The 23,307-nt window shown below is 38.3% G+C and overlaps 4 protein-coding genes across 5 annotated transcripts; 3 read left to right on the forward strand and 1 right to left on the reverse strand.

The window, feature by feature from the left end:
* The first annotated feature begins 292 nt into the window (after nucleotides 1–292).
* On the forward strand, nucleotides 293–8,440 carry LOC145233773 (pre-mRNA-splicing factor CWC22 homolog). The gene is made up of 17 exons (XM_080098555.1): nucleotides 293–559; nucleotides 702–830; nucleotides 890–1,058; nucleotides 1,202–1,324; nucleotides 1,393–1,530; nucleotides 1,654–1,858; nucleotides 2,143–2,217; nucleotides 2,413–2,564; nucleotides 2,987–3,064; nucleotides 3,138–3,248; nucleotides 3,483–3,652; nucleotides 3,716–3,817; nucleotides 4,018–4,139; nucleotides 4,302–4,723; nucleotides 7,576–7,734; nucleotides 7,797–7,964; nucleotides 8,341–8,440. The coding sequence occupies exons 1-17, from the start codon at nucleotides 366–368 to the stop codon at nucleotides 8,389–8,391; spliced, it is 2,568 nt and encodes an 855-aa protein (XP_079954681.1). The 5' UTR covers nucleotides 293–365; the 3' UTR covers nucleotides 8,392–8,440.
* LOC145233777 (GATOR1 complex protein DEPDC5-like) lies at nucleotides 8,395–12,655 on the forward strand. Of its 2 annotated transcripts, XM_080098560.1 has the most exons (5): nucleotides 8,395–8,526; nucleotides 9,018–9,157; nucleotides 9,817–9,980; nucleotides 11,702–11,785; nucleotides 12,445–12,655. In XM_080098560.1, exons 1-5 carry the CDS (start codon nucleotides 8,395–8,397, stop codon nucleotides 12,648–12,650), a joined length of 726 nt encoding a protein of 241 aa, XP_079954686.1. In that variant the 3' UTR covers nucleotides 12,651–12,655. The 2 variants fall into 2 exon arrangements, with proteins under 2 accessions (XP_079954686.1, XP_079954687.1); XM_080098561.1 differs by lacking the exon at nucleotides 11,702–11,785.
* Nucleotides 12,656–13,095: 440 nt separating this feature from the next.
* Nucleotides 13,096–14,654, forward strand: LOC145234553 (GATOR1 complex protein DEPDC5-like). The gene is made up of 3 exons (XM_080099268.1): nucleotides 13,096–13,144; nucleotides 13,606–13,729; nucleotides 14,180–14,654. Exons 1-3 carry the CDS (start codon nucleotides 13,096–13,098, stop codon nucleotides 14,364–14,366), a joined length of 360 nt encoding a protein of 119 aa, XP_079955394.1. The 3' UTR covers nucleotides 14,367–14,654.
* Nucleotides 14,655–14,695: 41 nt separating this feature from the next.
* On the reverse strand, nucleotides 14,696–23,053 carry LOC145233774 (uncharacterized). Its single transcript, XM_080098556.1, has 6 exons — nucleotides 22,926–23,053; nucleotides 22,479–22,537; nucleotides 20,517–22,294; nucleotides 17,260–17,474; nucleotides 15,609–15,823; nucleotides 14,696–15,077 (listed from the first exon to the last, which is right to left on the reverse strand). Exons 1-6 carry the CDS (start codon nucleotides 23,051–23,053, stop codon nucleotides 14,977–14,979), a joined length of 2,496 nt encoding a protein of 831 aa, XP_079954682.1. The 3' UTR covers nucleotides 14,696–14,976.
* Between the last annotated feature and the right edge of the window lie 254 nt (nucleotides 23,054–23,307).

Raw genomic sequence — 23,307 nt, forward strand, 5'->3', positions numbered from 1 at the left:
CATCACAATGGAGTTACTAATTAAGATTTGTATTACTTGTTTTTCTACACAAAACAATGGCTGGAAATCTAGAAATGTGGCATTTCTATATGTTGCTAACTTATATATTAAATTAAATAAAGGCTAAAATTTGGAGCAGCACCCCCAGAAATTTTAGGCACGAGCCGCCACTGATAATGACGGTTGTCAAATAAAGTTTATTTACAGCAACTGGTGTTCGTCATGTAACGTGTATAATAATAATATAAATCAATTGTATCTAAACAACATATTTTTTCTATTACATAGCTTAAATGTTTGCTATAGTGACTATAGTATATTAGTGAAACATAAACAAAACGTGACTGTTGCCTTTCTGTGGTAATATGGAAAAAGAATCCAAGAGAACAAAGTCAGATGAAAGAGATGAGAAGGAAAGCAGAACTAGAAGAAAGGAAGAACCACCAATGAAAAAGAAGAAGCCAGATCCAGTAGAGATGCTTGGAACAAAAACTGGGGGAGCGTACATCCCACCGGCAAAACTCCGAATGATGCAACAACAAATGACTGACAAATCAAGGTATTGGTTGTAGATTATTTGTCATTTTCTTTCATGGAAATATGTTATTGAATTTGTTACACACATGCGTAGGTGTTTGTGTTCAGACTTTGTGACTGCTAAAACAATTGGTTGAATATCAATTAAATTCTTTTATTTGCAGTGAACCATTTCAAAGGTTCAGTTGGGAGGCATTGAAGAAAAGTATAAATGGTCTCATTAACAAAGTTAACGTATCCAATATAAAAGAAATTGTACAAGAACTGTTTCAAGAAAATATTGTCCGTGGAAGGTATGATAAACTGTGATACCATATGACCACCCTATATAAATGTTCATTTTTTTTTTCAGGGGCCTGTTGGCAAGGTCAGTTCTAACTGCACAGAATGCTTCTCCAACATTTACTCATGTATATGCTGCACTTACTGCAATCATAAACTCTCGCTTTCCACAAAATGGTGAATTGATCTTACGGAGGGTTGTTGCTCAGTTTCGAAGATCTTACAGAAGAAATCAGAAGGTGTGATAAACTAAGTCATAATTCTATTTTTGTTTGAATGCTGTCAAAAGTATTGCCTAAAGTTTAAGTGTGTTAGTTTTGCTAAAGTTTTGGACAGTAAGTTTTAATAGTCATCTGTTTAAAAAGGTGTGTTTATTTTACAGGACACTTGTCTGCATTCAGTTCAATTTGTTGCCCACCTTATTAATCAACAAGTGGCCCATGAGATCCTTGGCTTACAAATTCTGACATTGCTGCTTGAAACACCAACTGATGACTCTGTTGAGGTGAAAAGCTGATTTTGTTTAAGTTGACAACAAGGGTGTTGTTATTAACAGTTCCTTCTTCTTTGTAGGTTGCAATTGGCTTTTTGAAAGACAGCGGTCAAAAGTTGGGTGAGGTTTCTCCCCGTGGTTTGGGAGCTGTCTTTGAAAGATTGCGGGTTATATTACATGAGGAACAGTTGGAGAAGAGAGTTCAGTATATGATTGAGGTAAGTGTGCTATACTTTATATCTTTACCACATCCAAACCTTGAGTGTAAATCTTTTTTTGTTTATGCTGAAATATGAGTTGCAGAAGCTTGTTGGTTTGCAAACAACTTGTGAATATTGCAGGTGATGTTCGCCATAAGAAAAGATGGTTTCAAAGAGCATCCAGCGGTTTTGGACAACCTGGACTTAGTTGATGAGAGTGACCAGTTCACCCACATGCTTACACTGGATGACGACAATATGAAGTCGTTGGAGAATGAAATGAATGTTTTTCGCTTTGACCCTGAGTTTGAAGAAAGCGAAGCGAATTACAAAAAGATCAAAAAAGGTTTGTGGCACAAAACGCAGTTTGAAATGGCATGTTTTTTTCAAAACTGATACCAACTCACTGTGCTCTATAATTGACAAAATGTACCCAAATGAAATTTGTACAAACCTAGAGGGGAAAGGGAACTACATAGTATTGACTTTTGTATTAAATATATTTAGCTTATATATATATAATATGTGAAAAACCAGTTATTCTTTGGTATTGTTTAGGCTGACATTGTCCTGCCAAATTTAATTGACCTTTCTAACATCTTTCATCCTTTGTCTTAATTTTTGTAACAGAAATATTGGATGACAGTAGTGATGATTCAGATAGCAGTGGATCTTCTTCATCATCAGATTCTGATGAAGCAGAAGGTAAAATGTCTATATCACTGTGCTTTTAATTCAACAACCTACAGTTTTGTCTGCAATATTATCACAGCTTGAACAATTATAGTCTAAACTTTCCACTTTAAACTTTCTTGTCTTTGCATTTGCTATTCAATTAGTTTTTGGTCATTAGGTTTTTGCATATTTAGCAGCTAATTTGCAGTATTTTTGTGTGTGCAGAAGAAGAGACCTCCACAATGGAAATCACAGACAAGACTGAAACAAACTTGGTGGCATTGAGAAGGACCATCTATCTTGCGGTGCAAACCAGTTTGTCTTTTGAGGAATGTGCACATAAAATTCTTAAAATGGAGTTTGCAGAAAAAGACTATGTAAGTCAACATTGTACACAGTGGTTTTCATTCTGGGCCAACAATTAGGGCAGTGGTTCTTAACTGGTGGTCCATGATAATGGTTTGGGTGGTCTTTAATTATATTTGGGGATAAACTGAAAATAGTTGCAAAAAGTATTTTGAATATTCAGTATGGGAAAAGCTTATCCAAGTTATTTGACATTTATTGTTAGCTGTCAGTTGTTTAAAATCACTCCTCAGAATTCTGTTTTGAAGCAATACATTTTAAGCCAATGTGCTTGTTGTGTATGCTCTCTTTATCCTTATTTGACAAGGGACTGTTTTGAACTGGTGGTCCTTGGTCTGAAACGAGTTAAAAATTATTGAATGAAGTGGATTGAATTTGAGCAGCTTAGGTCCACTATTGCAGATCATGTAACAAGTGCTAAATTGTTATTTAGGGAGAAATCTGTGCAATGATTGTCGATTGCTGCTCACAACAAAGAACTTATGAAAAGTTTTTTGGACTTTTGGGTGGGGTAAGTATTTTATGTTCAAGATGTGCATAGAACCAAATGTTTGTTTCACGAAACATGCTTAATCCATTAACAGAGATTTTGTCTGCTGAAAAAAGAGTTCATGGAACATTTTGAGGTTTTATTTGCCCAACAATATGATAGCATCCACAGACTGGAAACCAATAAACTTCGAAATGTTGCAAAGGTACGTTTCAGACATAAAGTTGGTTTAGGCTTTTTAGACAAATTTTAAAATATTTACTTGTGATGAAATTTATTTGGTTTCATTGCTGAATGGACTGAAGCGCAGTATGTATGATATCATGTAAGCTATTTTCAACATTGAACAGCAAAGCAGAACAAAATGGCATGTAATCCATGTTTATTTTAAATAGAACAAATCATAGTATACCCAACTGACTACAGGATTAATTTTTAGTTTTTTGCTCATTTGCTGCACTCTGATTCTGTCCCCTGGAGTGTATTATCACACATAGTTCTGTCGGAAGATACCACCACTTCCTCATCTCGTATCTTCATCAAAATTCTCTTCCAAGAGGTCACAGAGTACCTTGGAATAACCAAATTGAACCAGAGACTGAAGGACCCGTGAGTGAATTGATTCCGTATGTGTTTACTTTGGTAGTTATGATGTATCTTTTTTTTTTTCAGGACTATGGCTCCATTTTTCGAAGGAATTTTTCCCAGAGACAATCCAAAAAATACTCGATTTGCAATCAACTTTTTTACTTCCATTGGTCTCGGTGGCATCACGTATGTACCAAGTCTTTTTGCATTTTTTGTCCCCTTAATGTAGGAAAATGGTTGTTTTTGAGCCCTTTGGATTCGGGGAGTCAACTTATCTATGCATTAGTTTTACAATGTACAGTGATACTAAAATTAATGACTGCATTTGTCTACATACAAGATTTTTTTCTATTTACATGCAATTGGTTTAAAAATATTTTTTACAGTGATGAGCTGCGTGAACATCTCCGAGTTTCTGCTCAACTTCTTTCCCAAAAGTTACAACAGGAACAACTTGCTGCACTCAACAATGAATCTTCATCTGATTCTGAAAGTTCTTCTGATGAAGGTAAGCAAAATGGTTCAGTTATCTGTATGCCCCATAAGGCTCATGTGTAACCACTTTACCTCAAGGCGTTTTAGTGGTTTTGAATTATGTACTGTGCTTTGAATATCTACACAGCTGACAATACAACACTCTTCGCTTGCTATTAAAATGTATATTTTACAGACTCCAGCTCTGAAGACAAGAAGAAGAAAAAGAGCAAAAAATCCAAAAAGAAGTCGTCGAAGAAATCTACGAAGCACAAAAAAGAAAAGAAAAAGCGGAAGCACAAGAAGAAAGCTCCAACACCATCCGATAGCTCCTCAAACGATTCAGAGAGCAGTGAAGAGGAAGAAAAACTAAAGAAAAAGAAACTGGACAAACGTCATGCGAAAGATGACGAAAAAACGATTGAACATGACGCAGAAAAAAGTAGAGCCAAGCCACGAGACATCGAGAGAAACTTATCACCAGAAGACAACAGGGAGAGAGAACGAAGAGACAGAGAGCGAGAAGACGCTTTATTTCGCCCAAAAGTGCCAAAAAACGTTTCAAAAACTCTTGCCACTGGTGGCTTACTAGGTGGATGCGGAAAACCATATGTTTGGGTAGATTTAAACATGGTTTAACAAAATTGACTTTGACTGATATTACGATTCGCGGCATATCATGGCAATTTACGTTTCTTTATGTAGCATTTCTTTCATGCAATCACCCGAAGCTGAATCTCTCATTGACAACACAAATCTTGTTAGCTACTCTCTATGCGCTTTTTCTACTGAGGTTTTCGCAAGAGCCGTTTTTCAGATATCGAAGATAAAGTTATTTTTGAACCTAACGCAAAACGGTGAATGACGTTCCTGCAATCTGTCGGACGACTTGCAAGCATAAAAATAATCAGTGCTATCGTCGCTGCCGTTCTTACCATTGCCATCGTCGGTGTAGTCCCGTAGCCGAAATAATTGAAGGCGTTTGAAATGTTTTTCAACCAACGCAGAGGTTTTTTTACAGTTTGTCAAAATGTAAAAACTTTCTACGACCTCATCTAGTTCAGGTAGCGTCGTGCATGAAAACATTACGTTAATCCAAAACAAGTAAGTTGTAACGATTTTACGTCTATTGCTGTATTTATGGCATAAACACTTGGCAGCTTTCATGGCATGACTGCAGCAATTATGAAAGATAGTTTTGGTCAAGTCAACCTCTTCAAATCTCCCGGTCACAATTTCGAAACAGCGGTTGTAAAAGTCCAATCGCGTCTCATGCAATATCGCTTTCAATGCAGCGTTCCGCATAGCCATTGACCCATCAATTACAATAAGCGATGGTTTTTTAACACGACCACAAATTTTAGCCACGTCGAACAAAAAGTTTTCCAGAAAATTACTAATTGTATTTGCATCATGTAAACAACTGACACGTGTTGCTACGGGAAGGGGAGTTCCACCTTGTGTTGGGTTTCTAACTAATAAGGTGGAAACCTGAAAATCGGAATAATTTTTAAAACGTCGCAAAATGCTTCGTGTCGAATCTAAGTACGCAATATCAAAAACACAAATTTGATTGAAAGTTTTTACCTGCGCATCGGAGTACATTACGACCATTGGCGGATGAACAGAAATGTGTTTGATAAAGTAATGGCTTTCCATTTCTAAGCGTAAAGTATTTAGATTTATGTACCACAATTTGTTATTCGGCGACCTAGACTTCCTTCACTTTTAATATTATTCAACACAGATTGGGACGGCAGATATGTGTGCGCACCTAACCAAAGTTCTTCCGGATCCATTTGGTCGTAAAGTTCTCTGTACTCTTTAACAGCGGTCTTCGTTTGCATGCTTTTGCGCAGGGTATTCCTAAACGAACCAGTAACTTTTCTTCGCCTTTTTCACCAAGGTTGATGATTTCGATTTCCACTCACCTTTACGTGCCCTTCCACTTTATCAACATATGACACGAATGTAATTGAATATTTTACCTCACATTTACAGTTTTTGCAGTTTCTATGACTGCAATACAATTTTACCCAACCTTCTTTGTAACAATCGTCTTGGTTTGTAATTGTTGCAACACCATAAACATCAACCAAGTAATTGTTTGAAAAGTTTGGAACGCACGAGCAATACACCTTTCGAAGTTTGTCTAAAACCAGCTCACGATATAAGTCGGTACCAAAACGATTTCTTGTACGATCTGCCACCATATTTCTCCAATTTTCTAGCGATAATTCAATGACATCTTTAACCCTGACCATGTCTACATGACGATGCTTTTTTCGGTTTTGTCACCAACCCCACCAAGATCTTCAATGGTTTTGGTATATAATACCGACGAATCATAAAACGGGTTAGAGTTGCCAATTTCGTTATCTTTTTCGGACAAAACATCCATAGGCACTTCAACGTTTTCAGAGGACAAATTCGAATTTTGGTCATCCGAAACACCGGTTTGTTCGGAAACCTCTGTCACACTACGAACGCTTTCATCAAAATTGCTTAAAACTTCTGCAGGCGACTGAAGCTCATCATTTAATGCTAAAAGATGAGGCAATGTTGCGAATTTAATGAAAATAATGGGCCCGAAAAGATTTCAAAAATTGTAATAAAGTTAGCGTATTTCGTCACTATTGGCATTTGGCCCAAAGAGGGTGTTAGTGAATTGCATTTTGCTGTAATTATCGAGTCGGGTTCACTTTTTTGAAAACGGAATGTTAAAATAGACTAAAAGATGAGGCAATGTTGCGAATTTAAAGAAAATAATGGGCCCGAAAAGTTTTCAAAAATTGAGGTGAAATTAACATCTTTCGGCATTTAGCCCAAAGTGGGTGTTAGTTAATTGCATTTTGCTGTAATTATCGAGTCGGGTTCACTTTTTTGAAAACGGATTATTAAAATAAGGAAGAGCACGCGGGCTTTTACTCCCCGCCTAGGCGGGTATGCGTTGGCCCGCGTCTCGATCGTAAAAAACAAGATGGCGGCTATATACATGGGAGGTACTCGCCCACCACTAGTGGCATGCATACCAGTTTGGAAACCGCTGCTCTGATCGCTCAAATAATGTTTATTATATCTCTGGTCTGCATAGACGCTTCAGGGTTTATCCCATTCCGAATTTATTTTCATCTTAACTGATGACTACTGGTCAATTTGGCGATACCCCACTACACAGCTAAACTGTGCAGCGAGGCAGACAACAGTTCGTTCGATTCGACTTTCGACAGGTTCACCGCTGAGTTTGCATAAAGCTCAGTTGGTAGAGTGCGAATCCCGATATGACTCCTGTCGTATGGGTTCGAATCCCACCGCAGATTAGATTTTTCCGGCCTATATGCATTCGATGGGCCTTGCGTACTATGACTTATTTTGTAAATTTCAGAGCACTTTCAATAATTTTTAGGCATTTACTTGAACATAAAGTTTTGTATGATAATTTGGCTAATAAGCTCTTATTAATCGTTCAGGTTTTCGGTTTTTCACGTTACTCTGACACCTGGAAACAATTGGCGAGCGACTCGGTACTTCTGCAGAAGACATCGGCAACACCTCCGGACATGTACAAAAAACGTCCTATAAAATCAACTGACGAATGGGCTGGGGGCAAACAAAAATCCTTCGAAACGGTAGCTAGTCTTGTACTTTATCACATCTAAAGACCGAGGCTAAATCTGCCTTTCTATAACAGAGATATTCGCCGGATGGTGGCAGTATTGGGGCGAGCGTACAGCCGAGTCGGCCTGTGCATATTCCGTTGTCAAAATCTCAGCACTTCTCACGGCTTCAACAAGGTCATGGAATGGCAAGCTCTGTAGGAATGACTGCAAATTTGGAGAAATATTACCAGGTCGAACAGGTAGGAACATGTTTACTCGGTTGTCTGAACGAGCCATCGAGTTATTGTAAGTGTTTGTGCTGAGATGTAACGATAAAAATATTTTATCGAATATTTTTTAGGATGCGATAGGTCCTGGATTAAGTTAAGAAAACCGCCATGGGCAAAAGTACTTTGTTGCCATAACCTTAAACTCGATTTGTTTTCCTTAACACATTAGGACAACTAGAATAACACCTCTGTTCGTAAAGACTCATTAGTCCACTTTGTATATAATGCATAGATTGCATAGAAATCAAGCCGAAATATATATATATTTATGAGAAAAGTGTATGTTAAAATTATATATTTGTACACTCGGTTTTGGATTTAGAACCAAAAGATTTATTTTTATCAGAACTTGTCCGCCGAAATGCAGCCTGTGATAGGGAGTGCGAATCTCACATAGATCATGTGGAAAGATTCCAATAAGAAAGCGATGCAACGTAGAGCTCTGTTTGATCCCTTCAACGCGTCTCATATGTTTGCACCTCTCACTGCCAACCACAATCGATGGATGCACACATATCCTCGAGGCCCTCAGGTAATTATGCTTACTGTTTTGTTTCAGACAGGGCAAAGGAAAGCAAAAACTTTGCCCCTAAAACATTTTTGCAAATACTTTGTCATACAACTTACTCATAAGCTTCGGCAGTTTTTGCAGATACAGAGTTAGTGTTTATCAACGACCGTGCTATTGTACACTGATTGTACACTGTGCCGAAAAAATGTTTTCAAATAATGCTGTTTTTCAAAAAATCTGGGTGTAAATGACAAGGCAATAACTCGATCTTTTTTGTGACCAAAAGCAGTGATACATACCACAGTGAATTCCAAATTATTTCATTCCAACAGTTTTTGTTTCATTAACCTGCTAAGTGTGCCGAGACGGAAAATTGGGTTTGTTAGGGTGCTGCAAGCTTAAAAAACTGTATAATCAGATTTGGATCAGTGGCAATTGGCAACCCTGCCTCTGATATAATTGAAAATTAGGTTGTGTTGCCAGTAGTGCAATGTGCCCTTTTTCTTTGACAGGGAGAGGCATTAGTGATGCACCACCAAAACCCCCTCACCAGATATATATCACGAAGCAGACAAACTTCTGAGAGCACTGATGATGAATGCACAGTTGGATCGGCAGGATTCAGTCCATCTCGCTATTCTCCTGCAAACAGGTACGATTTTACGGGTGTTGACAAGTGCAAAATGGTATACGAGACCAGTTTTTGATGTTATTTTAAGCCCTCACCCTATAAGCATATAGTGCTCGTAAATTCTGCCCGGTACCGAAGCTTTAGGATAATGAAGATAGCCGAGTGTTCATCGCAACCTTTGTTCGTAAGGTTGTGAGTTCTAATCCTGTGCAAGGAACTTATGCATTGCTACAACCCCGTGGATTCTGATGGGCTAAACTAAATCCCAATCACAAACTTTCTAAAAAAATAAATAAAAAACAGGTTTTATGGAAGAAAATTCAGTGTGAAAAACCACTAAATCTGTCGCTATATTTTATTTGTTTTATCAAAACAAATGCATTTCGCTATAAAAACCATCATCAGTGTCTAAAAACAAAATAAAAAGCGGGATAAAAGCAAAAAATAAAAAAAATTTTCTTGATCTGATTTTAATGACCCTGAATCGTCGCGGTCGTTTTACTTGAAAGGAGATTTCAAAAATAAGAAAAGAATTACTAGGTTTTATGGAACTTAGAATAAAAACAGGCAGCTGTACAGTGAGCAAAGCGCTTTCGGGTGTTGCCCGCCCACCAAGGATAAAAATTAAAAAATCGGACAAATGCCTTTCACTGACCGACAAACCGGGTTTGGTTGTACAGTGTCAACTCCCAGCGGCAGATCGCCATGAAACCTGGTTCCGCGGATTCCAGCAGCGGTTCCCCAGGATCCAGTCCTTCGCCAAGCAAAAACATCAAACATCTACCCGGGAACGAAAGTATTTCGTGGTCCCTTAATCCGAACCCAGCTGAGAACTACTCGAAAGGTATTTTGTGGCAATTATAGTGGACGCATCGATAATTTGATACCTCCTGCAAAAAAGCAATGTGCATTTTTGAATAAATGTTTTCTTGCGTGTGAGGTCCTCAAAAATCGACCAATTAAGACATGTCTGTATCTGTAATGTCAAATCTTAATTTTTTGACTTTATACCACTCAAAAGGTATTCCATGAAGTAATTCATTGGCTTTACCTGCCAAGCCTTGTGTTATTCGCTATGGCAAAAACATATTGCATCAATTTAAGTGAACACAATTCTCATGATACTTCTAAGCAGTGCCATCCCGTTGTCATAATGTATTTTTGTTTCCGGCAAGGCTTGGCAATATGTCAAAACCTATGCTTATCTGTAATCAGCTTATTTATGTATTGGGCTGTATTTTGTGTGTAATTGTGTGTCGTACATATAGCAACGCATGGTTACTTTCATTGGAAACAAACAATGGTGGTGTGCCAGTTTTGTTTCATGATTTTTTGGATTCATTTTAACCAACGACATAGCAGTCGCCGTTGGACTTAATTTACCAAAAAGCGATTGTGATAAAATATGTTGCATTTTTGTCAAGATTTTTTATGATAACTGTTGAAAACAGAACCGTCACGGAGCTTGAACAAAGATAATACATCCAAATTTGTATAATACGGACGTCTTGTCATTCGCTGTTTTTGTCATCAGTACAGTGCTACGAGCTTTCGCAGTTTATGCTTCACATCAATACACACCAATCCGGTTAATTGCATAACCAATTTGTCAAGCTTTTTAAGCGATTAACTGGATTGTGCGAATAAAGGAATAATTTTCTCAACAAGTGATTAGCTACGGTTTCCCTATGCTCAGTGGCGTAGCCAGGGAGGGGCCAAAGGGGCCATGGGCCCTCCCAAATTTTCAAAGTTGTACATTGATAAACCTAAATTTAGTGTAGTCTCGTCCTTCATTATTGTGGTTTTGTCTCTCAACTGTCAAAGGAATATATAAATTACCAAAATTGACTTTTGTCACCAAGTTGTAGGCTGAAATCCATGCTTTTTTATTTATGCAGACATGGAATAAATTAATAAAGCGTTTCGTTGTCCCATCAAACCACAGTTTGGCAAGTCACGTTTTTGGTAAAAGCACGCCGAGCGTTAGCAAAAAGTTGTATTAGACATCAAATTATTTGGCCCCTCTCAAACTTTTTGGCTGCCTACGCCACTGCCTATGCTTATCAACTAAACGGATTATGCGATTAATGGATATGTATTGAGCTGCTACCAGTTGCTAACTATTGCAAATACAGTAAGCCTCGGTTAATCCGGACCCGTTTAAACCGAATATTCTAGTCGGATTAACCGATGTCGATTTGTTCGAGCCTTACTACATTAAAATTCATTTGTACCTCGAGTTTTGTCCGAATTAAGCGAAAATCCGAATTGACCGAGGTTTACTGCCTACGTGCATCCATTTTCTGTCTTCTGTCTTTCATATTAACACATGCATGAGTTTTACGTAATCAGGGTCACCATTAATGCATTAGGCAAAATCCAGATATACATCTTGTACTTTTAATTTTTGCTGGGCGAAATCAAATATTGATTGACAAGCAAGTAGCGATAAAAGCGTATCAGTTATCTTTTCTTTTGCGTTTCGTATAAGGTGATGCAGTTCAAACACAAATTTTCAAAGTTCATTTCCTCACGTTTTTGTGTCGTGTGCTTCTTCTCCACCAGGTTCGAAGCCGATCGCCAGTTACGGGGTCAGCTGGATGTGGGGCATCGCTGGCGACATCCAGTGGACGTCTGACACGCACACGGGCACGTTTGGGTCTTTGTTCTTCCGTTTGTCGGTGGCGATAATTGGTTACATGTCGCGCATGTTGCATGCTTTGTCATCCGCATGTTGGGTCTTCGCGCTAATTGGCTGTTTTCGGTCACGTGTTACATGACGTTGAAAAATATTGGTAATTCGATGTTTTGCGATTCGATTCACCCGTAAAATGCATGTGGTAAATGGCGTTTTATTTGCAACATATCAATTCATTTGTCTTGTGTGTGTTCCTTTAATTTCAGTCATTTTCTCAAATTTACGCATTTAGTAAAGCGTGTATGCATGGTAACACCAAACATGCCTAGTTATTGATACAAGTCTTTATTGGCATATTTTGATTTAAAATTTTGACTTTATTGGCAATTATCTTTGACTGTTGGACTCTGCCATTCTTTACTGGTAGGTGGTAATCATAGACATGAAACAATAGATTGGCGATCAACAATGTCAGAAAAAGTGATTAAAAATATATTTCAAAACTCTTAATCATCAAGGATGGTGATGTATTTTATGTTTGCTCACAATTATACAGAAAAAAAATTTACACAATTTTTCATCACATTGCGCCAAGTTTGTCATTATTGTCACTTTGTATGCTATCAAAAGCCTAGGTCATATCTTTTAACGCTTGAACCTGTTTCTTCAGGTTTGCATTGGAAATCTTTGAAATGCCCGGCCTGGTTCCCTATTACCACTGATTATATCATCCGACCTACGCACATCTGCGAAGCGCCTGCACCGAACAATCCTACTTTCTCGTTCCTGACGATGGAGAACCCTGCTAGATCGTTTGTTTATTGTCACATGACCGCACTTACCCCAAATGTAACAATATCAATACAAAAGTCGTGACTGTGGGTTTTCTTCCTGTCAGGGACCAAAGTGTGATTTGGTCCGGTTTTTTTCCGGTTGGGAAAGGGTTTTACTTTGAATAAAACGGGCTAGATTCAGGCCTAACTTTAATCTCGACATCATTTGCGTCCTATTACACTTTACGGACCCCAAAGGGACCGGGGATCCAGGTTTGAGAACCGCTGGTGTAATGAGTTCCTTTATTCTACTTCAGTTCTCATATTTTACTTAAAAATACGAATTTGAATTTAGCACCGAAGATGACGACACCAAACAAGAGTCGAAGAAGCCGTGTTTAGAAATCCGCAGTTCAAAGGAGGTTTTTCAGGAGTTGATCAACCAGAAATTGTGCCAGGGTTTTCAGATCATCAATCAAACGCAACGTATGCGGGCAAACGACAGCACAAGCAGCGCAATCACCGTAATTAGCCCCAACACAAGCGAAATGTCGTTCATATTACAGATGTGCGGAACGAGTCCTCTTTATTCGTCACGTAAGAAAAATGTTTTGTATTTTTGAGCAGCATACATGTTACATCTTTATGTATTCTAGATTTACAAATGTCAAATTATTAGCATCGCCCTTTTTTCGTTTGAAGAGTAGTTACTATTCTATTCAACTAAACACATAGTCGGCGAATTCCTTACTCTCCACGATCTTTGTGCAATAAAATAAACGAAAAAGAAATTGACTTTTTGGTGTTAAATGAATGTAAAGGCGAAGATTTAACTGTAAAGCAATCACTGCTTTGAACGAACATGTATAAAAGGAGTCATCTATTTTTTATTTTACCGCCTTTTTATTTCGTACAATAACAGTGTGTGTTTTTTTCAATTTGGTAAAGAAGCCTACAGTTCAATATTTAAAGAAATCACATACATAACAGAAAGACATCTAAAGATAGTATTTGTAAGGTTGGATCGATTTCAAAACTTTAAACTGTTTGATTTATAGCTCGTGGACTTGATGAGTTAAAAGCGTCACCAGACACGTGTATGCTGAGTCACGGTCGGCAATATCACCTAGTCAAGTTTGTACAGGATGAAGACAAAATCGAAGTTGTAATATTCAAACCGCGGTAAGTCAAGAAAAGTAGATTAATTTACTGATGGTCCGTATCGTGCCGACGTGTTTTGTTACTTATTCTAAAATACACCCTGTGGCATCTGCGTGATTAAAACAGTAAAAATCCCCGCACAGACCTTACCTGTACAGTATACACAGACACAAAAATCTGGTCGGAATTCGTCTTTGGAAGCTGGGATCGAACACCGTGCCAAATTTAAATTTAAATTGAATATCACTTATCTAAAATGCCAATTTTGTTGCTCTTGTATATTTTTACCCTGTACATCGTTCATGAAACATAATCTGCGATGCTTCAAAGTTATATATCAATACCTGAATCATATGTATTGTTATCAAAATTTTCGGTACCCTATGTTTCCCACCCTCTTAACACTATTGGTTGGATTAGGTGACACATTTTCACCAATGTTAAACAAATTATAATTTTATACATTTGCAGTCACCCATTCGATACAGTAACGGTGGAATACGGTTACATGCTGTGGTCAAAAACACGGGGCCAATTCCAACCATCCAGGTGTTCCTTCGCTCACGAGAAAGTTGAAGATTACCCGTGGAATCATCATGACAACTACGTGTGTTGCCTCGACAGCCACCTCCAGCTTGCCTCGGTAAGTTACTGTTAACGGGGCAAATGTTACTTACACTAAGTATGACATAAACCTTTCAAGGGTAGGAAACTTTGTTTACCAAAAGACCTATTACGTCACATGTCGGTCGTGAGAGCAAGTGTTTTACTTCGAATACAACTAGATGTGTGAGAAATCCGTACACACGTTTTTGTCTAAAATGTGATTTTTGTCTTAAATAAAAACACAAGGGTGTAAAGATATGGCAAAACTGTGATTTAATAACATCAGAATTATGTAGAGTATTCATTTGTGTTAAGAAATGAAAACTAAGATTTGTCTCATACGCGCTAGTTTCTGTGTTAAAACAAGAATACAAAGAACAGTAGCACAAATACCGTTTTATTTGTCGCACATACGCTTTGCTTTAAGTTCGATATTCGAAACCACACAATCAACAATTCACACGTCACAGTGAAAAGTTCAAGACAAATAGGGATGTCCCTTTATGTAAGATTAATTCTAGCTGTTTTTCTTGATACTGATTTCTATGATTGAGGATTGAAGCTGCTAATCGACCAATAATGAAGTCTGGTTTATTTATGTTTTAAAGTCAAAAATATATTTAAGTTTTCCAGCACCAAAATAAAAATATTGTTTTTCCGAATTAGCTCAGATAAAGCGTAACGTTGTTCCACACTTTTTTGTCGGTTGCCAGTTTTTGTGCAAAAGTCATCACTCCACCTTTGCCCTCAAAAAACTTGTGTTCTGTAAACGAAAACAGAAAATTACGGAAAATTGGTTATTTAAAAACTTTATTTGGATATTTTTTGCGCAATTGTGTCCTGTGATGCCATTAAATTATATTTTTGAGGTCACATCGTGTTGCGGACCGAGAAAATAAATGTTTTGTGTGATTAAATTTTAATTTACTGAATCATGGTACGCCAAGTTTATTGAAGGCAGTTAAGAAAAATCGAAATCCAACTGAGCTACGCGGGCTCAGCGGTGAATCCGTCGAAAGTCGAAGCACCGTTGCCTGCCTTGTATGTTGCACATGCCAGCTTAGTTGTAGGGGATCCACAGATTGACCAGTATCAGTTAAGATGAACATAAATTCATAACTGGGATCAGCCCTTAAGCGTCTATGCAGACCAGCGATCACGGCACACTCATATGTAAATCATAGTACGCCAGACTTTTTAAAGGCACCATACCAAATTAAGCTGGCCGCCAAGCATTCCAATATTGCAAAGCGTAGGCTAGAAAAGTTAACTACAATTTTAAATTTCAACTTACGTCTTGCCATGTCCAAATCGCATTTGCAAACCGGAGTGTTTGTGCCAAGAGCCGATTTGGACCAAATCGCCACTACCAGGCGCCCTTGTGTCAATATTTTTCTTCTCATGTTGGGGAGCACGATGCGTTTGCTTAGTTGAAGGGGAGATGCACATTTCATAGCTTTCGTTTTCCGCTTAATTCGTTTGTAGTTAGGCTCTTCGCTTTCCAGGCATCTGTTCAAAATTAATAAATTAAAAAAAAAGTTTTTTACACAAAAAGCATATTTTTTGTTAAGCTTCTTTAAAGTTATTATGTCGATATTTTTTTAACCATTTATACTAAGTCATAGCACGTTCCGGACCTTATTATTTGATTCGGACATTATTCACACTTAGTCATATTATCTTTTTGTAAAAAAACATTTCGGGTTTGGGGCCCTTTTCTCAATACCACTTATAACTCGATAGCAACATAAAAATGCCCAAAAATATTTTTCTCAATACCACTTGAATATGTATTTTTATGTTACCCTATACGTTATAACACACCAGCTGCAATCTCCTAAACATTTGTATTTAAATTAGCTAAATATGGTTTTGAATTAAACTTTGGGACAGCTTATTGCACAACACTCCTTAGAAAACCTCTTTAAAGGCAAGACTGCCGAATTATTTGAGAAAAAACATGTTTAAACAATTTGATGTGTATATATTGTATGTGAAAATGCTAACCCCTAGCGAACAGAACCAAGAACGAACGTGGTTATCTTTTCCATCTTTAGTCGCCCTTAATAGACTTCATTACCCACAATACAACGCAATATTAGCACTGATCCAATCACAACGTCGTTCTACTTTATCGCGATTATCTAATCTTAGCACACAATAAGCTTGAACACACGAGAACTGGGTGATATTGGGCGCCTCGTAGTTCGTACAATGGCGTCTCTATGCTATGCCTCTGTGTATGTAACTGTTTTTACGGGTTGCTTCATACAAACTTTGTTAGTGGTAAAAATTGGCTGCAGTTACTTTGGCGGTTTTGAGGTTTCAAAATGTTAAAATTTACACAAGGTAAAATTATGGGATAAATGGTACATAAGTTATGTTGACATTCGGCAAAGGCATTGTTGAGAATTAAGCTGGATTCCAAAAGAAAACTGTTGGTTTCAAATGTTTCAGCGTTAACTTGTGCTGTCGTTGGTCCTAATTGTATAACGCTATAATTTGCTTGTATAACGCTTGTATACTTTTGTGCCTGTATCTTAATGGTAGGCAAATAACTATGGTAGAGCTACTAACACTGAGCTTGGGCTGGCCCCCGACCTGAGAACTTCTGGTAGGTGGCGCAACAGAGCATAGGCGTTTATGGTGCTGTTACAGCAATTTGGGTTTATGGTAAGAATAATTGCTGAGTCAGCACCATAAACGCCTATGCTCTTTTGCGCCACCTACCAGAAGTTCTCAGGTCGGGGGCCAGCCCAAGTTCAGTGTTAGTAGCTCTACCAATAACTATATTCTTAACGCCACAAACGTAAAAAAATAGAGACATTTAAAGTATCTAACTAAAGGACAAACGCCCATTTAAGGTATTGCAGTATTACACCATACAAAAGATTATTACGTAACATACTCTTTATGTCCCTACACAAAAACACAGGTACACTTACATTTTTATGTAGATTTTCGTTTTTCCTAATGCCAAACCCTCCAAGACTTTTACGAAAATCTCCAAGTCACACGTATCCCCGTCTTCCACCACTGCGAGCTTATCTCCGGTGTGTGAACCGGTGTGAAGGCATCGCATCCGTGCAGTGATGCTGCAAGCGGTCGGCGTGCTTTCTTTGGGACGAACCCCGTAAAATTCGAAACTGGAGGGCGGGATCTGTAAACAATAAAAACTTGTAAATTTTTTTAAAGTGAAATGTTAGCTCATAACTTTGAAATATAGTGTTTAAAATATAAAGCGCCTTTTTTTTAGATAATCTGTTGCCAAAGCATTATATCTTAACGAAAACAAAACTTTATATATTCTAAACTTTTGGAACCGCTTTTAAATGCGGAATTGTATGTAAGAGAACAAGTCTGACAAATATTTAAAAAGCCCAAAACCAAGTTGAATTTACCAAAGCGATATTACGGCCGAGTTTCAAGTCAAACCCGTTTTACTTCTGAATTCTTTTTCTTAAAATTCTGCATTTGGACATGGTCATACTTTATAAGGTTTCTAGAAAAATCAGTAAGAGATAGCCCATAACTTTCTTTGGGAAAGTTGTTGTGTATGAAATTTTCTAAAAGTTTAAAAATTTTTTTTGGATGACGTCATCTTGAGCCCGAACCGACCAAACACGAAAAGCGGAACATTTTTGCGCATTAACGGGGTTTCCTCATAACATTTAGTCCACGTAGTCACAAACTTTAGTCATAGTTTATTCATAGTTTAACGACTTATATATGGCCTAGAAGTATAGTGAAAAGTAGCTATAATTTGTCCATTCTCATGTATTTATGATTATTTTTTTTATTTTTTTACATGTGAAAAATTGATATATGCATGAGAATTGGCAAATTACAACTGCTGTGAAAAATAGACAAATAAACTACGAACTGTTGGACAAAAAAATGATTTGTGCTGACACATGCAAGGCACAAATCACACAATAAGACAAAATCTTGAGATGATTGTGTCTGATTTGGGATTTTAAACCAGCGTCTCAAAGCACAAAAGCGACAGGTATAGGGCGTGTCTTAAATTTCATGCCCTCGTTTTCTTGTTAACTCCTCGTTGAGCTGAAGACGCAATTGAACCCGATATTATCTTCGGCTGCAATCTCCGAAAAAAAAAACGGTGTCTTTCCTGTGAAGTAGGCGGAACGATGCCTACAATGTCCTATGCAAACAACGCGCTATTGCCATCGAAATGCCGAGGCTCAAGAAGATAAGATTTTATTGTGAGGCGATTTTGCGAACACGTCAAAGAATTAGGGGGTGGGGCATAGGCGTGGCCTGAAGGACATGTTAACCAAAACTTTGTGTAACAGATTTTTAACATGATATTTTATAAGCTTGTGGTATAAATTTAGTTTATTAATTTTGCCTTGGCATGTTTTGCTGTGCTGTAACATGTAGGGAACCTGCAGGTATTAATCAACTGTTTCTACAGCTAAACTAGGCCCCAAAACTTTTTACACTGAACGAACGGGTCGCTAACCGGTTTTAAATACGTGATTTGTAAACGGTTTTAAATACGAATGAATTTTCGAATCGGTTGAGATTAGAATCCATCTTACACATTCACAGAACAAACAGGTTGCAATGATATCTTGAGGTGCCTTATAGTAGAGTGAGGTAATAGTATTTCATGTTTTAATATTGAATGCAAATAAACAGCATCTATTCCTAAAATAATGCATACTTGAGTGCATCAAAAAACAAATTTAAAAATATCGTGTGCAATCTCATACACCAAACAAAACACTATAAATTGTAGCGGGGAACCTCTGAACTACAATTAAACGCTATTATCCTGCATAATTAACGTTTACTTGACTTTAATTACTTTTAAAAGTCCGTAAGAAAACTGATGTGACATTAATCGGCTTAGATCAAAGGCCGGTGATTCATTTTCCGTGCGACCTGTTGTACACCTTAAGCTCGTTTGAATCGATCCTGGGCTACGTGCAGTGACGAATGTTCAATCTGTGCTGTGCCCAAGTTGACCCCTTGTTTATTGAAAACCGTCGTTTAAAAATCCTTTGCGTAAGACTATGGTAAGGTTTCATGTATTCTTGCGTCCTTGGATAAATGCTTAATGCATAGTCATTTTGTGAAAATCACATTAAAAAACTTTTCGCTTAGTTATTTTGTTAAAATCGTATTCTATAAAAACCTATCTAATTTTGTGGTATTAAAACAAAAAATTAAACCGAAATAGTGTGGTCTAATCCGGGTTGCCTGTGCAGCCCAGAGTTTCTGAAACTGTGTGCTGTAAAATTTCAGATTTGAAATGTCGAGTTGTCTTATAACTTTAGTTTCGAGATACTCGCGTGAATACTTTTGACCTTTTTTTCTCTTTAACGCATCGAGTGAATTATAATGTCATAGTTAGAAAGAGCTCTTTTTATAATGTAATCTTCCCAGTCTATTGCTAGAAGATGTCACTTCAAAAGCACGAAACTGATAGTTAGGTTGAAGCAGAAACCCAATTTGGACCAGAGTTGTATATCGGGTTCGGACTTTTCGGTTTGGGCTAAGTTTGAATAAAACAGACTTGATTAGGGCCTGACTTTACACTGTACAGCTTTTGTGAAAAATTTCCAAAGCATTTAGGTCTTTTCGGTTTCGTTTCTAAATGGGTTCGGGTCCCGATTTCAGACCTCACTCTGGTTTAGACCGCAAAGCATTGAAAAAGGCGTAGAGATGTTGTGCAAAATATTGTTGGTTAAAATCATTGAAACAAACAATTAAGCTTCCTATGACTTTAAGACCGGCACGACCTTTATGTAAGTTTAAAAGAAGCATATCTTGGTCCCTTGGCAAAACAGTTCACCTATTATGTTTACAGTTAATCCTATGTAAAACAAAAGGGCTCCGTGCTTACAGCTTCGTCGGTGCGCAGTAGAGAGTGTTAAACGGACGTGCTAATGCGATCAAATTACGAAGTACGGGATACACGATATCGTTAAGCACGAGAGCGCGCAACTATACAACTACTCAGCCACACAAAAGTAATTTTAAAGTTCTAAACAGCTGCTTTTGCTGCATAGTTTTTGTAGTCCGGCAAAAATATATTTGTACATAATATTAGTTCAAATTGCAGTTGAATTTAGAGACAGCTGTAGAAATTTTTCTCAATATTACAAATTTGCAACAATTTTGAATAGTTTACGGACTTAATCAACCGAATTTGCACCCTACAAGACCTTACCTTAGAAGTATCAGCTTGTGTTTTTGTCCCTGCTTTCGAATTTTCGGTCTTTTCGGTTTCCTTTAGAGCGGTATCAACTTGGGGGAACTCCGCAGTTTTGCTTTCACTCAACTTGGCTACGTCACTTTTTTCAACGTCACGTGCTGGGGTAACCGAAATCACCGAGGCATGACCGCTCTGTGGCTGTGACGTATTGCTTTCGTTCTGTGTGCTGCCATGCAAGTCTGTTAAGCCTGAACCCTTATTCTGTTCCGGCTTAACGGCATTAGAAGTGTTTTCCGCAACATAATTGGTCTCTTTGTCGATATTATCTGCTGCTACCGAAGCACATTGCCCCATTTCACCTGTGGGTTTGTCTACAGTCTGTTCAGTGTTTTCAGTTTTAACTGTTTGAAGAGAGTGTTCTCCGGAAACTACGCAATCGCCGTCACTTCCGTCGCCGCCTCCGTTGTTATGACGGCAAGCACCGGCGCTGTAGCACACCCCGTTGCCTAGCGACTGACTGCAGCTCGTGACGCAATCAGCCCCTCCCACTCGTTGAGCACCGTCTGTGTTTTCAGCATGGACGTCCGCTTTTGTTACCACGATATTAAGCGACTTGTTGGCAGAATTTTGCTTCGCAGCAACCTCCAACGCATCGTCGCGTGTGGCGCATGTTGTGTTTGTTGTGGTGCAGCTGTTGTCCTTGTCGCCAGATGAAGTGGCCTCGACTGAAGTGTCTGTCTGATGCGTTGTTGCTGCTGGACTCGCATCAGGGCTTGTCACAACATTATTGTCAGTGCCATGTTCGCAAAACGATCCACTTTCCGTTTCTTCCTCCTCTTCTTCTAAAATCGGCGCCATCGCTCCCGGAAAAGCATCCTCAGCTGCAGTGTCTTCATCGACGCCGGTTATTTCATTATTGTTCAACACCTCGTCGCCGGTTTTTGCAATTTCCTCTGCATTTCGGCGCATTTCTTCTTCCATCGCCATCAGCTGCATGTCGTACTCCACTCCAGTACTATCCCTACGACTGTTATAAAGCATTTCATCTGTGCCTTCTCGTTTAATTTGTTCAACCTCCAAGTCCGTGTCATGAATCTGCTGATACTCGAAAGTCTCCCCTAAGTTCTGCAACGCACAGGCCTCCATACTGGTTTCAACCTGCTGGTTTTTATCTATAGCAGCACATTCCTGCACCTTTTCACTAGTATTTGCTTCTTGTAGCTGTGTTGTAGACTTAGTAACTTCTCCAGCCGTGCTGTTGTCGCCCGGCCCGCCGCTATAAGCCCTCGTCGCAACTAGGTCGTTTATTGTTGCCTCATCGCCACAGCTTTCACTCGACCCATCACGCTCTGTCGACGATGACACGCCAGACGTCACGCTTGAGCAGTCACTGTCGCACGTGATCAGACTGCTGACAGTTGTAATGGTCGGAGAACTGGTTTGGTCGCTGCTCGACTCGTCCAACGGCGAAAACAAATCGTTTTTACCCTTAGGCAAATCGTCGCCCTGCCCGAGGTCAGTAATTCCGGCCTCTTGTTTTAGATTTCTATCCTTTCTAGCCTCTGTGCAGGCCCTAATAAGTTCGTCTATCAGCTTGCGAGCGACATCCTGTGCTTGGCTTTCAGTGTCAACAGTTTTTTCGTCGCGGTTTAGTGGGATTTGCGAGCATTGTTCTGGAACGTTCGTTTCGTCATAAGGATGATTGTTCTCGTCATAGAAGTCTGAAATAACTTCTCGGCTGAATCCGATGGACAAAGCTGCGGGGCTGGCGAGGCGAAGTCCCCGTTTAATGCCTGTAAAAAAAGAAAACAAAAAAATCAAATATATTAATAACCTAACTTAAAAACTTGTGTATAGAAAACATGTTATTTTGCCAGCGCTTTCACATTGCAAATCACAACTTGTCATAAGTATTTAATGTACAAAAAAATTGCTAACTTCTGTTGCAAATTTATTTCAATTCAAATTTACACTTACTATGGGAAAGATCGTTTTCCTCTGAGATTTCTCTTGTAAGTTTCCCGTCTTTTAATCTTCTGCAAACAGATTAATAACAGTTGAACGCAGTTTGCACAAAGTTTCACATATTTGTTTTTATCAGCTATAACACAAATGTACTGTGGGCTTTTTAAACCCTAATCTGTTTTTTTTACCAGAGTTCCACGGAGCCCTGTGATGTCACGGTTTATCCCTCACAGTACGTTTCATGGGATTAAATAAAAGGAAGACATCATCCGTCTGTGACGTGTTAGTTGGTTATCTTATTTTTTTTAATAAGAGGTACATTGAAATTCAAAGTGAAAAGGACCCTTGCCTAATAAACAGATAAGGGTTCAACCGTTTTTTTTCATGTTTGTTGCAAAAATTTTAATTGGAAGTCAAAGTATTGTTATCACATGCTTATAGAAAATCATTTCAGTTTACCTTTTATATTTGTCTTTACAAGTTGCAACCACTCTCACAGCGGCGGCTGTTCCGAAGTAGGTAACCGCTACAAGTAACGCAAACGACACAAGGTTATTTACACTACTGCTCATGTTGAGCTCTTGCATCTGACAACACAAGTTTAACTCAGTACGTGTAAAGAAATAAACTCAACATAATTATTTTAATGATCTCAGATACACAAAGCGAGTTTTAAATTTTAATGAAAAACTGCAATCGTTTCTACATTTGCCAGAAAGTGTATTCTGTATGCGAGTAAAAGTTAGTTTGTAAATCGCTATCTTACTTTTAACATTTTACCGCTGTAACCTCCCTACCCGTTTCTGTGTGTTTTACCCTTTTATAACTTAAGAATAAATCA

The sequence above is a fragment of the Phallusia mammillata genome, chromosome 6 (assembly GCF_965637545.1).
Source record: "Phallusia mammillata chromosome 6, kaPhaMamm4.hap1.1, whole genome shotgun sequence".
Lineage (NCBI taxonomy): Eukaryota > Metazoa > Chordata > Ascidiacea > Phlebobranchia > Ascidiidae > Phallusia > Phallusia mammillata.

Coding starts and splice junctions, on each gene's coding strand:
- LOC145234553 (XM_080099268.1), top strand. CDS start 13,096: ATGTCGTTCATATTACAGATGTGCGGAACGAGTCCTCTTTATTCGTCA. Junction 13,145..13,605: donor GAGTCCTCTTTATTCGTCAC/GTAAGAAAAATG, acceptor TTTGATTTATAG/CTCGTGGACTTGATGAGTTA. Junction 13,730..14,179: donor GTTGTAATATTCAAACCGCG/GTAAGTCAAGAA, acceptor ATACATTTGCAG/TCACCCATTCGATACAGTAA.
- LOC145233773 (XM_080098555.1), top strand. CDS start 366: ATGGAAAAAGAATCCAAGAGAACAAAGTCAGATGAAAGAGATGAGAAG. Junction 3,818..4,017: donor ATTGGTCTCGGTGGCATCAC/GTATGTACCAAG, acceptor TATTTTTTACAG/TGATGAGCTGCGTGAACATC. Junction 4,140..4,301: donor TGAAAGTTCTTCTGATGAAG/GTAAGCAAAATG, acceptor TATATTTTACAG/ACTCCAGCTCTGAAGACAAG.
- LOC145233777 (XM_080098560.1), top strand. CDS start 8,395: ATGTGGAAAGATTCCAATAAGAAAGCGATGCAACGTAGAGCTCTGTTT. Junction 8,527..9,017: donor CATATCCTCGAGGCCCTCAG/GTAATTATGCTT, acceptor TTTCTTTGACAG/GGAGAGGCATTAGTGATGCA. Junction 11,786..12,444: donor GACGTCTGACACGCACACGG/GCACGTTTGGGT, acceptor CTGTTTCTTCAG/GTTTGCATTGGAAATCTTTG.
- LOC145233774 (XM_080098556.1), bottom strand. CDS start 23,053: ATGCAAGAGCTCAACATGAGCAGTAGTGTAAATAACCTTGTGTCGTTT. Junction 22,295..22,478: donor GGAAAACGATCTTTCCCATA/GTAAGTGTAAAT, acceptor CTTTTTTTACAG/GCATTAAACGGGGACTTCGC. Junction 15,078..15,608: donor CGATTTGGACATGGCAAGAC/GTAAGTTGAAAT, acceptor TTTCGTTTACAG/AACACAAGTTTTTTGAGGGC.